This window comes from Triticum aestivum, chromosome 3A (genome assembly GCF_018294505.1).
Source record: "Triticum aestivum cultivar Chinese Spring chromosome 3A, IWGSC CS RefSeq v2.1, whole genome shotgun sequence".
NCBI classification, from domain to species: Eukaryota; Viridiplantae; Streptophyta; class Magnoliopsida; order Poales; family Poaceae; genus Triticum; species Triticum aestivum.
In genome coordinates, this window is record NC_057800.1 from 722449641 (window position 1) to 722463472 (window position 13832).

At 46.7% G+C, this 13832-nt stretch overlaps 1 protein-coding gene across 1 annotated transcript; it reads right to left on the minus strand.

Annotated features, from left to right (window-relative positions):
- Positions 1 to 3830: 3830 nt before the first annotated feature.
- LOC123057265 (UPF0481 protein At3g47200-like) lies at positions 3831 to 5384 on the minus strand. The gene has a single exon (XM_044480335.1). It carries the CDS (start codon positions 5382 to 5384, stop codon positions 3831 to 3833), a length of 1554 nt encoding a protein of 517 aa, XP_044336270.1.
- Between the last annotated feature and the right edge of the window lie 8448 nt (positions 5385 to 13832).

The window sequence follows — 13832 nt, forward strand, 5'->3', positions numbered from 1 at the left end:
GTACTTCATCGTCATGAGCTTCCAGTTGTGTCCAATAAACATGTTGATGCAGTTTGTGATGCCTGTCAGTAAGGCAAGAGTCATCAGCTTCCTTTTTCTGAGTCGAGTCATGTAGTCCATAAACCGCTTGAACTTGTATTTTCGGATGTATGGGGCCATGCTCAAACTTCTGTTAGTGGTCATAATTACTATGTCAGCTTTATTGATGCTTACAGTCGGTTCACTTGGCTTTATCTTCTTAAACGCAAATCTGATGTGTTTAATGTTTTCTTGCAATTCCTGCAATCAGATTGGGGGGGGGGGGGAGTATCACAACCTCAATGCTTTTTTTAATAAGCTTGGAATCACACATCGTGTGTCTTATCCTCACACACATCAGCAAAACGGTGTAGCTGAGCGTAAGCATCATCATATAGTTGAGATTGGTCTTGCTTTGCTTGCCCATGCCTCCGTTCCTTTCCGGTTTTGGAGTGATGCGTTTTCCACCGCATGCTTTCTTATTAATAGACTCCCTACACGACCCCGTCAGATGAAAACACCTCTTGAACTCTTGTTGAATGAAACTCCTGACTATACTTTTCTCAAGGTATTTGGGTGTGCGTGCTGGCCTCATCTTCGTCCATATAACCAACGCAAGTTGGAGTTTCGGTCTAAACAGTGTGTGTTTCTTGGTTATAGTTCTCTTCATAAAGGGTACAAATGTCTTCATGTTCCCTCTAATCGCGTCTACATCTCTCGTGATGTGGTGTTTGATGAGAATGTTTTTCCTTTTTCCGCACTTCCCGTCACCTCCACCACTCCCACTGCACCTGAGAAATCTAATTCACCTTTGCCTGTTCAATTTGTCGATGCTGCATATACTCCCTCGTTGCTACCTAACCACGGTGCAGGTATTGGGCGAGGAGCGCGCCTTGAGCTCCTAGATAATTCATCGCCTCTGGTCACTAGGGGGCACGATGGTGGGTGTACAGAGGCAATTCCTCCTGTGTGTGGCGCATGCACCACCCCTTCGCCTCCCCCTGGCCCCTCGTCAGCTGGACCGCTGTTGGCACCCGGGCAGGCTGAGTCAGCTCCGTGCGGCTCCCGCACTGGCTTGGCGCCCGAGCCGGCTGAGTCAGCTCGTGCTGCTTCGGCCCTTGGCGGGTCGCCTCCACCAGGCCGCACGCCTGGCGCGGTGTCGCCTCGCTCGCCTGAGTCAGCTCGTGCTGCTTCGGTCCTTGGCGGGTGCCTCCACCAGGACGCATGCCTTGGCGGGTGCCTCCACCAGGACGCATGCCTGGCCTCGCTCGCCTGGTTCGGCCGTCTCTCCGTTGACTGCTGCGTCGCCGATACATGTGGTCTCCGAGATCGCTGATTCGTCTGCGTCCTCACCATCCTCTTCGACACCACCTCCAACACCATCTCCGCCATCACCTCCGCCACCTACCGCTCCTCTGCGTGCTCACACGCGCAGCCAGAGCGGTATCTTCCACCCGAAAGAGCGCACCGATGGCACGGTTGCGTGGATTGCGGCGTGTGTAGCGCAGACGGTTGCTGACCCCACTGCTGAGCCTCGACATTTTCAAGCGGCTCTTCGGATTCCTCACTGGCGTTCTGCCATGGAGCAGGAGTTTGAGGCTCTTAAGAGGAATGATACTTGGCGCCTCGTTCCTCCTGTGTCTGGTGTTAACATTATTGACTCCAAGTGGGTGTTCAAGGTCAAGAAGCACGCGGATGGGTCTATTGAGCGCTACAAGGCACGACTTGTGGCGAAAGGTTTCAAGCAAAGGTATGGTCTTGATTATGAGGATACATTCAGTCCAGTTGTCAAACCTACCACTATTCGTCTACTTCTATCCTTGGTTGTTACCAAAGGGTGGTCTCTGCGTCAGCTTGATGTTTAGAACGCTTTCCTTCATGGGGTCTTGGAGGAAGAGGTATACATGCGGCAACCTCCAGGTTTTGTTGATCCTGCTCGTCCACATCATCTGTGTCGTCTGGTCAAGGCACTCTATGGACTTAAACAGGCTCCACGTGCATGGCATGCACGACTTGGCTCGGTTCTCAGACATCTTGGCTTTGTTCCATCCACTGCTGACACATCTTTGTTTCTTCTACATCGTCCTGAGGTTACTATGTATCTGCTGGTTTATGTGGATGACATTATTCTTATCATCTCCTCAGTGGCTGCCGCTGATCGTCTGCTGTCTGGTCTGGGTGGTCATTTTGCTGTCAAGGATCTGGGTGCTCTGCATTACTTTCTTGGTCTGGAGGTTTCCCGGACCCCTGCTGGTCTAACTCTCACTCAGCATAAGTATTCCTTGGACCCGCTGCGGCGTGCTGGTATGTTGCATTGCAAGCATGCTACCACCCCTATGTCTGCGACAGATCGGTTATCAGCCTTGGATGGTGCCTTGCTTTCTTCAGATGGTTCTACAGAGTACCACAGTATTGTTGGTGGTTTGCAGTATTTGACAATCACACGGCCGGATATCTCTTATGCGGTTAACCGTGTGTGTCAGTATCTTCATGCTCCTCGGACTTCACACTGGTCAGCTGTGAAGCGTATACTGCGTTATATCTCTCATACTGTCTCCTATGGATTGCATCTTCGGCCTACCTCCTCGAGTATCCTCTCTGCGTTCTCTGATGCAGATTGGGCTGGGAGCCTGGATGACCGGCGATCAACGGGGGGCTATGTTGTCTTCTTTGGTCTCAACTTGATCGCCTGGAGTGCACGCAAGCAGGCCACAATATCTCGGAGTAGCACTGAGGCAGAGTACAAGGCGGTTGCCAATGCCACGGCTGAGCTCATTTGGGTACAGTCTCTGTTACGAGAGTTGGGAGTCTCTCAAGGGCAGTCACCAGTTCTTTGGTGTGATAATATTGGTGCGACATACCTTTCATCTAATCCAGTTTTTCATGCTCGTACCAAGCACATCAAAGTTGACTATCATTTTGTGAGGGAACGTGTTGCACAAAAGCTTCTTCATATCAAGTTCATCTCCTCCAAAGATCAACTTGACATCTTCACGAAGCCACTTCCACAACCTCAGTTTGAAAGTTGTAGGCGCAATCTTAACTTGCTTTGTACTTCAGGCCATAGTTAAGATTGAGGGAGGGTGTTAGACAATGTTTATACGTAGCTTTTGTGTATACCATATATCTTGTATTTGTACCTTGTGTACCTCTATATATATGAGATAGCCACACCTGTATTGGGGGTCATGCAGTTTCCCTAAACATAACGCTTGATACCTATCACTTGTCATGCACCCAAATGGGCCTTAGTGATTAACCAGGAATTATTGTCTCATGCGGGCCAAAGTCCATCTATAATCTAACAGATTCGCTGGATGGCTCCTATAGTGGAAATCAAGGAACTTTTGGATTCACATGGGTTTGTTCCATTGAAGATTGAGCATAAGTAAAATAGGATTTATTAGTCCTCATTGTAGTTTAGGTCAAAGTTTGACCACATATTTGATTAATAAAATGTTAATGCATGTCACAAAAAAATATATTGTTGGATTCCTATTTGCATGTACTCTCTCTGTCATATATTAATTGTCGCTCAAACGAACGTATCTAGCAATAAAATACATTTAGATACATTCGTTTTAGCGACAATTAATATGAGACGGAGGAAGTATTATTTTTGCCACGTAAAACTTATATTTTATTACTTAAAACCATGGTTAAAATGACTCAAAATACGAGGGGAACTAGTAAACTAGGACGGAGATAGTACTACTAGATCACAACATTCAAGCAGTACAACCACGCAGTGATTGCTCCACTGGAGCCTATTTTGTTGAACTCCACTTTCTGACCATGGTCTTTACCGACCACTACGCATCGACGTTGCTCCATTTCTGGTAGCACTTAATAATGCCGTCAACAAGGCCGTTGAAGTGGAAATCATACTTGGAGCCATGGCTATAGTCTGCAAGAATTCGAAATGGGTTAAGCAAGTTCTTGTCGATGTCATGTTCGTTGATCTCCTGGATGATGCCCTTCTTGAAGAGAAGCGTAGCATCCTTCTTGTTCACGATGAGCTCGGCCATAAATCTCACATAGCTACAGAAAAGGCGATTGTCAGCAGGCCACCATCCAGACATCTCGAGAACCACCAGGTTGGTGAGCAGCCTAATGTGATACCGCCCCCATGCTAAGGGTGGGATCACTAGAACTCCCTTCTTATTGAACTTTACTTGGGCGAACCAGGCTGTCTCTGCCCTCTTTAGCTTCACTCCAACTCGAACGAGCTCCCGCAATGGGGGGATCACCTTCCACTGTTTCCAACCAACAGGTAGTAGGTTTGAGGAGCACGAGAAGGTCCGCTTAAAAAGCGCGCGGAGATCCATGGCCTTGTGTGCCAACTTGTCCCAGGTCCGCGTGTCCATGTTCACCGGGAGTGCTGAAGCTCTGGAAAATGTGAGGTATAAATACACCAGATGCAGGATGTGATATACTGGGCCTTGGTAATCGGCTAGTCCTCCATCATCTGTATCGCCGATCAGATAATCAAGTATGATTTGTTTGAGCTTGGTGGGCTTCTTCTGATTCTCACCAAGCTCGGGGATGTCAGTCATGCAGAATAGCTTCTCCAGCACGAAGAAGGGAATCTGGTTTTGGACGACTATCAGGTCCAAACGAAGTGCGTTAGGCTCCCATCTGAGCGGTTGTGTAGTGAAGTCGATCATATTCATCTCTACCGAGATTGGCTCTTGGTCTCTCTTCCTCGTCCAGTGGTTGATGAGCACCTCGATGATGAAGAGGCCGTCGAGCACCATCGTCTCCACCAGATCTGTTCCGGTGGCTGTGTACTCCAGTTCCATGGGGTCGTAGCGCTGCAGTATCTGGGCTTCCATGGAGCCGATGTGGGTGAGGTACGCTGTCAGCTTCTCCTCGACGTCTTGGTGCGCTCTACGGATGAGGTTGTGCGTGTACTTCAGCTTGGTCCCCTCCACCGTCAACCGTTTGGCCCTCTTGAAGAGCGGGCCAAGGACCACCACCAATGGGGTGCACGCCTCGTCTGGTAAGGTTGCTGCGCCGTCCACCCGCCAGATGCAGCCGTCCTGGGATCGCAGCTCGGCGACCTGAAGGATTTTAGACGGCAGGGTCCATGCTCGCGCACTGCTCGTGCTCGCCCCAGCCTCGCCGTCGAGGGTTGCCGTTACAAATCTCGAAGGCCGGAAGGCTCGTAGAGGGGATCGCATGCTGTGTCGGTTCACTTCATTGGCCATTCGGATGATGGCGCAGATGAGTATGACGAAAGGTCTAATCCTAGAGCGTCGTGTTGCTGGCTCAAAGGAGGATGCTGGCCAGGCGTAGGCTGGCTGAGCGGAGGATGCTGGTGGCCGTGCCGTCGGTGGCACTATTGTCTGGTTGGCGGTGGCCATCTGCTGCATAGCTTGGATTGGTATTTGCCGTGCGGCTCGGGAGGTAGCTGGATTTGCGGATAGCCTTTGCGGCAACGAACGGGGCCAATGGCAAATATGCTCGACCTTGCAGTTGGCCTTCGCGCCGACCTCTTCCTCGGGAGGCGAATATATAGTCCCACGGTGGGACTACCAAAACAGTATCAAGCATTGCCACTTATGCAAAAACATGACGTGGAATTATAGTAAATGATGTGAGTTAGGGTTTTAGTATCAAATATCATAACACTTCAAACAAAAAAATATAAAATATAAATCATAGCCACGACTTTGAGATTCTACATATGAATAAATGACAGGACAATATGATACCAGTATATGATATTATGCATTACTAAGATAGTATTAAACACTAGTATCATTTGCAGCATACTACTCATTTACGATACTATAATTTTTTTTCAGAAAAAGGATAAAATCTATTATAAATATTCTCTAGAGCGGCAGGTGAAAGGGAGACGAATCCAGGGGCTCATCTACGGAGATCAAGGAGAGGAAGGCTTTGCCTAGTCATATTGTCAGTGGACAATGAAAAGCGGCTATGATCCTAAGAAGATAGAATCATACACTAAGTGCATGCATATGATACTCGTTTGTGATACTTTCTACTATAAATGTCTTATTCGGCATTGTTTTTTTCCTTTTTTGCTTTTTATGAAAAGGACATCGGCTTTAGGGTGTCTACAACGACATTCATTTCGATTTTAGCAATTCCCTTCTTTTTGGGATCTGGCGCCTGCCGGCGATCCGCTGGTAACTACAACCATACTTCTTGAGAGCTCCGGTGCCGGCCATCCGCCGGCCATCGTTTGGAGTATGCAACAACCTAGCTCTGCCAAATAAGGTAGTCAAGACCAATAGAAATTTACATATGGTTTTTTTAATTTCTACATGCACTTAGCTTATTGGAGGGTGGTAATTAAAGAGGAGAGAGATAGTGGCTCGCACCTTTTCAATGCATTTTTTTACTCAACTCTATAATTTGTCCTAAAATTTCTAGATGTACACTCTTCACCGGACGGAGGGAGTATGATATAATTAATATAGAAGTCTCAACAAATTTTAAGAGTAACTTATTTTTTAATCTGGCGAGAGGCAGCTTATTTTTTAAGCCACCCAAAAGAACTGACCCTAAGAGTGTGTATTCAAGGGCCTGTTTGGTTCCTAGTCTAAGGTTGCCACACCTAACCTTAGTCATGCCACAATTTCTTAGGCATGTGTTTGGTTCATTGCATACGGTCCATATGTCGGTTCAAATTTTTTGCCAATCTTGCCACACTTGTGATGGCCATTTTGTTAGCCACACTTTTTGTGGCAGACACACTTTGCCTATGGTTAATTGTATCAAAGTTGGTAATGAACCAAATAGGCCCCAAAATGTTAAAGATTTACAACAGAAATGACAGGCTCTTGTTTTCGTCGGTGCCGACGCACCTCCTCCTCCTCTTCTTCTTCTTCTTCTTCCTCCTCCTCCTTTTCTTTTCTTCTACTTCTTCTTCTTATTTTCTTTTTTCTACACCGACGGAACTGGGTCGAGGTTAGGGATGCATCGGCGCCAATGGAACCAAGGGGGCAACAATAGCCGCACCATGCTCACAGTGAAGGTGTTCGACAGGACCACCGAGGGGGCGAGGGCTCGAGGGTCTAGGGGTCGATGGTCGAGGATCTTCCGGTCTGAGTGCTGACCGACTGGTGTCGTACCTTAAGATGAGCACGTCCCCGAGCTGAAGGTCATGAGCGCGGGCGAACTGCTTCCATCCGTGCATGAATAACAGATAGAAGTAGTTCGCCCACGCTGACGACCTTCCGGGCACATTCGCATATTAAGATACGACAACACGCACCATCGAGGGGGCGAGGGGTCGAGGGTCTAGGGGTCGATGGTCGAGGATCGATATCTTCCGGTCCAAGTGATGACCGACTGGTGTCGTAGCTTAAGACGAGGACGCCCCTGAGCTGAAGGTCATGAGACCGGGTGAACTGCTTCCATTGATGCACGAATAACGGATGGAAGCAGTTCACCCGCGCTGATGACCTTCAGCTCGGGCATGTCTGCATCTTAAGCTACGACAATAGTTGCACCATGCTCACAGTGAAGGTGGTCGACAAGACCGCCGAGGGGTCGAGAGTCTATGGGTCGATGGTCGAGGATCTTCCGGTCCGAGTGCTGACCGACTGGTGTCGTAGCTTAAGACGAGGACGTCCCCGAGCTGAAGGTCATGAGACCGGGCGAACTGCTTCTATCCGTGCACGAATAACGGATGGAAGCAGTTCGCCCGCGCTGATGACCTTCAGCTTGGGCACGTCTGCATCTTAAGCTACGACAACAGCCGAGGGGTCGCCGAGAGGTCGAGGGTGGAAGAGGAGTTGAAACTTGAAACACCCAAATTGACTCATGAGTTAATATACATTTTATTATTCATGTCGGTATTCAATTTTTTTATGTTGTACTAATTATGTTTACTCTTCTGTCATGACATGTGTTGAAAGATGGTGGGCGCTGGTCCTCCGCGTGGTGGGAGTGGTACTTCCATTCCACACGTACCTCTCCGGAGAGTATTGTATGAGGGTATGGCTTCACCAGTGGGCGCTTCTTCGTCGGCGTCGTTGCCCACAGGGAGAGGAGGTCGGGGAAGGCGGAAGAGAGGAGGTCGGGGAGGACGTGGCTGCGGGAGAGGTAGGCAGCCTCCTATGCCTTCCTCGCTGCCACCCCTAGCTGAGTCACTGAAGCACATGACTGCTAGGGGGGCACGTCCGAGGAGGAGGCTACGCGGACTCCAATCCACAAGCCTCGGGTTGACGGGCCTTTGCCCCTCTCCTCTTTGGCCCACGAGACTCCGGTCCATGAGCCTCGGGTCGACAGGCATTCGCCCCCCTCCTCTTCGGCCCACGGGACTTCGGGCTAGGACACTTGGACCCACGTGACTCCACCCCAGGCTACATCCCAGGAGACGTCCGGATGGGGTACCTGGCAGGATCCGCCTGAGGGGTCGAGTGGCCATGCTGATGATAGCAGCGAGGACGAGGTGGTTGAGGGGGTCACTGTCTACCAACGTGGTAGTACACGGCCCCCGACCGTGCCGGCGACCCGTGAGCAGAGGTGGTTGGGTTGGCCTGATGGGACGAGGTAAGTGCATTTACTCTTTTTGTACCTTTTGACATCATGTTTTTTCAAAATATCTAATGCTTTGGCCTTGTCATACTGCAGGGGTTGGGACCACCATCAGGATGTCCGTAGGCCCAACCAAGTCCTTGGTGTTATTTGCCGGCAAAACTTCCCGGGGTGGGTCACGTTGCCCGGTGAGGGTCAGGTTCGAGAGCTAGGATTGACCTGGGAGCACTACTTGGCTGCCCCACCCCCGCCGGAGGAGATCATCGACGATGTCTTGTGCCACACGAGGGCCAACATGGTGACCAGAATGTTTTGGGTAATTTCTCATTTACACAATTTAAAATCTTCAAATAAGCTTAGTTATTGTACTAATCAATGTTGTCTCGTTTGATTGCAGACCTTCTACAAGTGTGAGGAGGGGTACGAGGAGGCCTGTGGATGGGTTATCGATGCTGAGTGTAGGCTCCTACTACAAAACTTACGCCACGAGGCTCGGAGTGCAGGCTGTTCGAGACTACTTCGCCTGGGTGGTGTTCAGAAGCCCAAGAAGAAGTGCTGCGGAAAGTATCTGTAGAAGGAGGAGTACATGAAGGTAATTACCTATATTCTTAAGGCCTTGTTCTTAGCTTCATTGATTTGATTCGTAGGCACATCGCTCAAGTTTCTCTTTACTGACTTAGGTGCTCCCGAGACGGTGTGCTGATAAGATGGATTGTTGGGAGGCGTTGGTGGATGAGTGGTGCTCAAACGCATGCCGGGCCGTCCACAAAGGTGCCAAGGACAAGCGTGCCCAAATGAGAGGTGTGCCACACCATCAAGGCAGCGCCAACTTATTTCAATACGGGAGGAACTGGGTATGTGGTTTGCTTCATGATTCATGCAATTCATTCTATCATGCTAGCTTGAGCCCTTCAATTACTAATACTATGTTCCTCTCTTTTAGGCGGGATACAATAGCATCAGTGCCAGAGGTGTTCAACCTCTATGCCATGGCCCATACTGCCCCGTTCAAGAAGGCCAACGCATTCTCTGCGTCGTCGGTCATCTAGAGAACTTCACCAACATCTCCTCCCACAACAATCTTGTGAAGTACAAAGATCAGGGGAAGACGAGGAAAGGGGAGGACTTTAACCCGAGCGGGCCATTTGATCCGGAGCTGGTGATGATATCTGGTGGCGGGAGGTCCCATGGCTCGATAGCTATTGGAGATGGACTTATCCCTTGTCCTTGCACTCTCCCACAGATCAAGGCATGCCAAACGAGCTCAGATCCCGAGATAACGCCTCGTCCACGGCCAATCGAGCTTGCCTTCCAGTTTAGTTATACAGAGTCACATTTCTTTCAATCATTACATTGTGTGTGTGCAGCCATCGATGATTACAATACCAACGAGGAGTGGTGTTGCAGGCTACTCTTCAGACTAAGAGAGATAGAACCTAGGCGCTTCTGGCTGAGAGGAGCTGGAGTTGGAGGAGAAGACGACAAGGTTGATGGAGGAGGAGAGGGCACGAAATGACATGCATAACCGGGCCATGTACGAGCTCCTTGTGGTAAGTTTCTTCTGCATATTAGCCAAATCATGCACATAATGTTGGTTTCATTACTAACTAGTATGACTGGCCCATGAAAACCAAATGTGCAGTCTGTGTGCCAGAAGGCCGATCAGACCCTCCGCCGATGCCAGAGATTGCTCCGGGGACCACGATGCGTTTAATTTGAATGGTCACTAGTTACTAGTATTAACATTTGAGTGTCTTCATGCTAAGGAGATATTGCAAATGATCTTTGGTGCAGCGTGCCTCCAGACAAGCATCACACGATCCTTCTACAGGTGATGGTACCGGCACGAGCCACGGCGGTCCTTCACCTCCGTGATGAGGGTAAGTTTTCTCTAGTGTTTTGCTTATGAAATGCATAAAGACCTAGACTTAGCTTTATTTCCTCCAAAGTTCCTACCATAATGACCTAGACTTAGCTTATCTTCCTCCAAAATACATAATTAGCTTACTTAGCTCCTAAATGATCTATATTGAGCTTTGTTTCCTCCGAAATGACCTAAGTTAGCTCTAATATGCTAAGTTATCTCTAATATGCTTAGTTACCTAGGTTTTCTCAATAATGACATACACTTAGCTTACGTATGGAAAAAATGGCATAATTAGCTTACTTAGGTTTGAAATGGCATAACAATCTTGGTAACCTCATATATGTCATATAGTTAGCTTATTTTCCTCAAAAATGACATAATAAGCCTAATTAGCTTCAAAATGATCAATTTTACCTAAGTTAGCTCCAAGAAACTATATGATGCATTATGGGCCTATAGAACTGAATATAAAAATCCTATGGTTATGTCTCCGTATAAAATGGTCTATGGAAAAACATGGCACTTACCTCTCGAACTAGAACACAAGGCTTATTGGGCTATTAAAGAACTTAATTATGATTTTAAACTTGCCGGTCAGAAGAGGTTATTTGATATTAGCTCACTTGATGAATGGAGAACCCAAGCCTACGAAAATGCCAAGTTGTTTAAAGAAAAAGTTAAAAGATGGCATGACAAAAGGATACAAAAGCGTGAGTTTAACGTAGGTGATTATGTATTGCTATACAACTCTTGTTTAAGATTTTCTGCAGGAAAACTTCTCTCTAAATGGGAGGGTCCTTACGTTATCGAGGAGGTCTACCGTTCCAGTGCCATAAAAATCAACGACTTCGAAGGCACAAATCCGAAGGTGGTGAACGGTCAAAGAATCAAACACTATATCTCAAGTAATCCCATATATGTTGAAACCAATGTTATTGAAACCGTAACCCCGGAGGAATACATAAAGGACACTTTTCGGAATGTATCAGACTCCGAAAAGGAATAGGTATGTGGTACGGTAAGTAAACCGACTCTAAAACACTTTTTAAGGCAATATTTCTCCGTTTTGGAATAATTAGAAAAATAGAAAAATAAGTAGCAGTCTGGAAAGGACACCAGGGCTCCATGAGGGTGGAGGGCGCGCCCTACCCCCCTAGGCGCGCCCCCCTACCTCGTGGGCACCTCGTGTGCTCTCCGGACTCCGTTTTCGTACACGACACATATTTTGGTCGGTAAAAATTCATTACATAATCTCCCGGGGGTTTTGAGTCCCGTATGACGCAAAAATCGCTTGTCTTTGTTTTGAGCTGTCCTGCTGCAGACAGAGCAACATGTCGTCCCAGGATTCAGAAGGAGAAAGCTACGTGGCTGATTACCTTGCAGATCCTAAGATCTATGGGGATGTGGAGCATTGCGGTTGGACTACGGAAGAAGAAGAGGACTATGAACCCAAGGGAAAGGAGGAGACGAGCTCAGATGAAAATGAAGTCCCACTACCTCAACCTGGGGACATGCATGTGGAGTTCAAAAAGTCAAGCCTCCCGGATAGAGTAAAGAAACCTAAGATCGACTTTATCCCTTTTTGCCTCTTGTAGGAGAACAAGCAGGAACTATGCAAAAAGATACTGAGCCTGGAACAGGAGATCGAGGACCTAAGGGACCAAAATTCCGTCCTCAAACGCAAATCAAGGAAGAAGCCTACGCCATCATCAACAACTCCACCTTCTTCACCAACAAAGAAGAATTGAGTATCTGGTATGGGCACTCCACTTGACAACTGCCAAGCTTGGGGGAGTGCCCCGGTATCGTATCACCATCACTTTTATCTACCGTTTTTCTTAGTTCGATCCTTTTGTTAATATCTTGATCTAGTAGAATAAAAGTTCTTAGTATGATCTAGTTGTGAGTTTTGCTTTTTTATCCTTCTATGTAATCGAGTCCGTGAGCTATATAATAAATATTAGTGTTGAGTCAAGGGCTTGATTATTTTGCCATGATCCTAAGGGAATAAAAGAAAAGAGAAAGAAATAAAAAGAAACAAAGAGATCATGTGAGTCTTATGGAGAGTAATGAGCTCACATAGAAAGAGTATGATGAATAAAAGTTGTTGAGGGTTGACAAACACAGTTTTGGTCATCGTTGCAATTAATAGGAAGTAATAAAGAAAGAGAGGTCTTCACATATAAATATACTATCTTGGACATCTTTTATGATTGTGAGCACTCATTAAAATATGACATGCTAAAGAGTTGACCTTGGACAAGGAAGACAACGTAATGGGTTATGTTCTCTTACATCTGAGATAAATTATATTGTCTTGGATCCTCCAACATGTTGAGCTTGCCTTTCTCCCTCATGCTAGCCAAATTCATTGCACCAAGTAGAAATACTACTTGTGCTTCCAAATACCCTTAAACCAGTTTTGCCATGAGAGTCCACCATACCTACCTATGGATTGAGTAAGATCCATCAAGTAAGTTGTCATCGGTGCAAGCAATAAAAATTGCTCTCTAAATATGTATGATTGATTGGTGTGGAAGGAATAAGCTTTATACGATCGTGTGATACGGAAGTAATAAAAGCGACAGACTGCATAATAAAGGTCCATATCACAAGTGGCAATATAAAGTGACGTTCTTTCGCATTAGGATTTTGTGCAACCAACCATAAAAGCGCATGACAACCTCTGCTTCCCTCCTCGAAGGGCCTATTTTTTTACTTTTATCTCCTACACTGCAAAAGAGTCGTGGTGATCTTCACCCTTCCTTTTTACATTTTATCCTTTGGCAAGCACAATATTTTGGAAAGATCCTGGTATATATGGCTAATTGGATGTGGGTTTTCATGAACTATTACTGTTGACATTACCCTTGAGGTAAAACGTTGGGAGGCAAAAACTATAAGCCCCTATCTTTCTCTGTGTCCAACTAAAACTCCGTACCCATAAGTATTGCGTGAGTGTCAGCAATTGTGAAAGACTATATGATAGTTGAGTATGTGGACTTGCTGAAAAGCTCTTATACATTGACTCTTTCCTATGTTATGATAAATTGCAATTTCCTCAATGACTGAGATTATAGTTTGTCAGTTTTCAATGAAGTTTACGATTCATACTTGATATTGTGATTGAATTATTACTCTAGCATAAGATATCATATGACAATAATTATATAAGTTGCTGCTCTAAGAATAATCATGATGTCCTCATGTCCGTATTTTATTTTTATCGACACCGTCATCTCTAAACATGCGGACATATATTTCGATTTCGGGTTTTCGCTTGAGGACAAGCGAGGTCTAAACTTGGGGGAGTTGATATGTCCATTTTGCATCATGCTTTTATATCAATATTTATTGCATTATGGGCTGTTATTACACATTATGTCACAATACTTATGCCTATTCTCTCTTATTTTACAAGGTTTACATA

Excerpts from the sequence above, each read along its gene's own strand:
- LOC123057265 (XM_044480335.1), bottom strand. The coding sequence starts at position 5,384 with ATGGCCACCGCCAACCAGACAATAGTGCCACCGACGGCACGGCCACCA.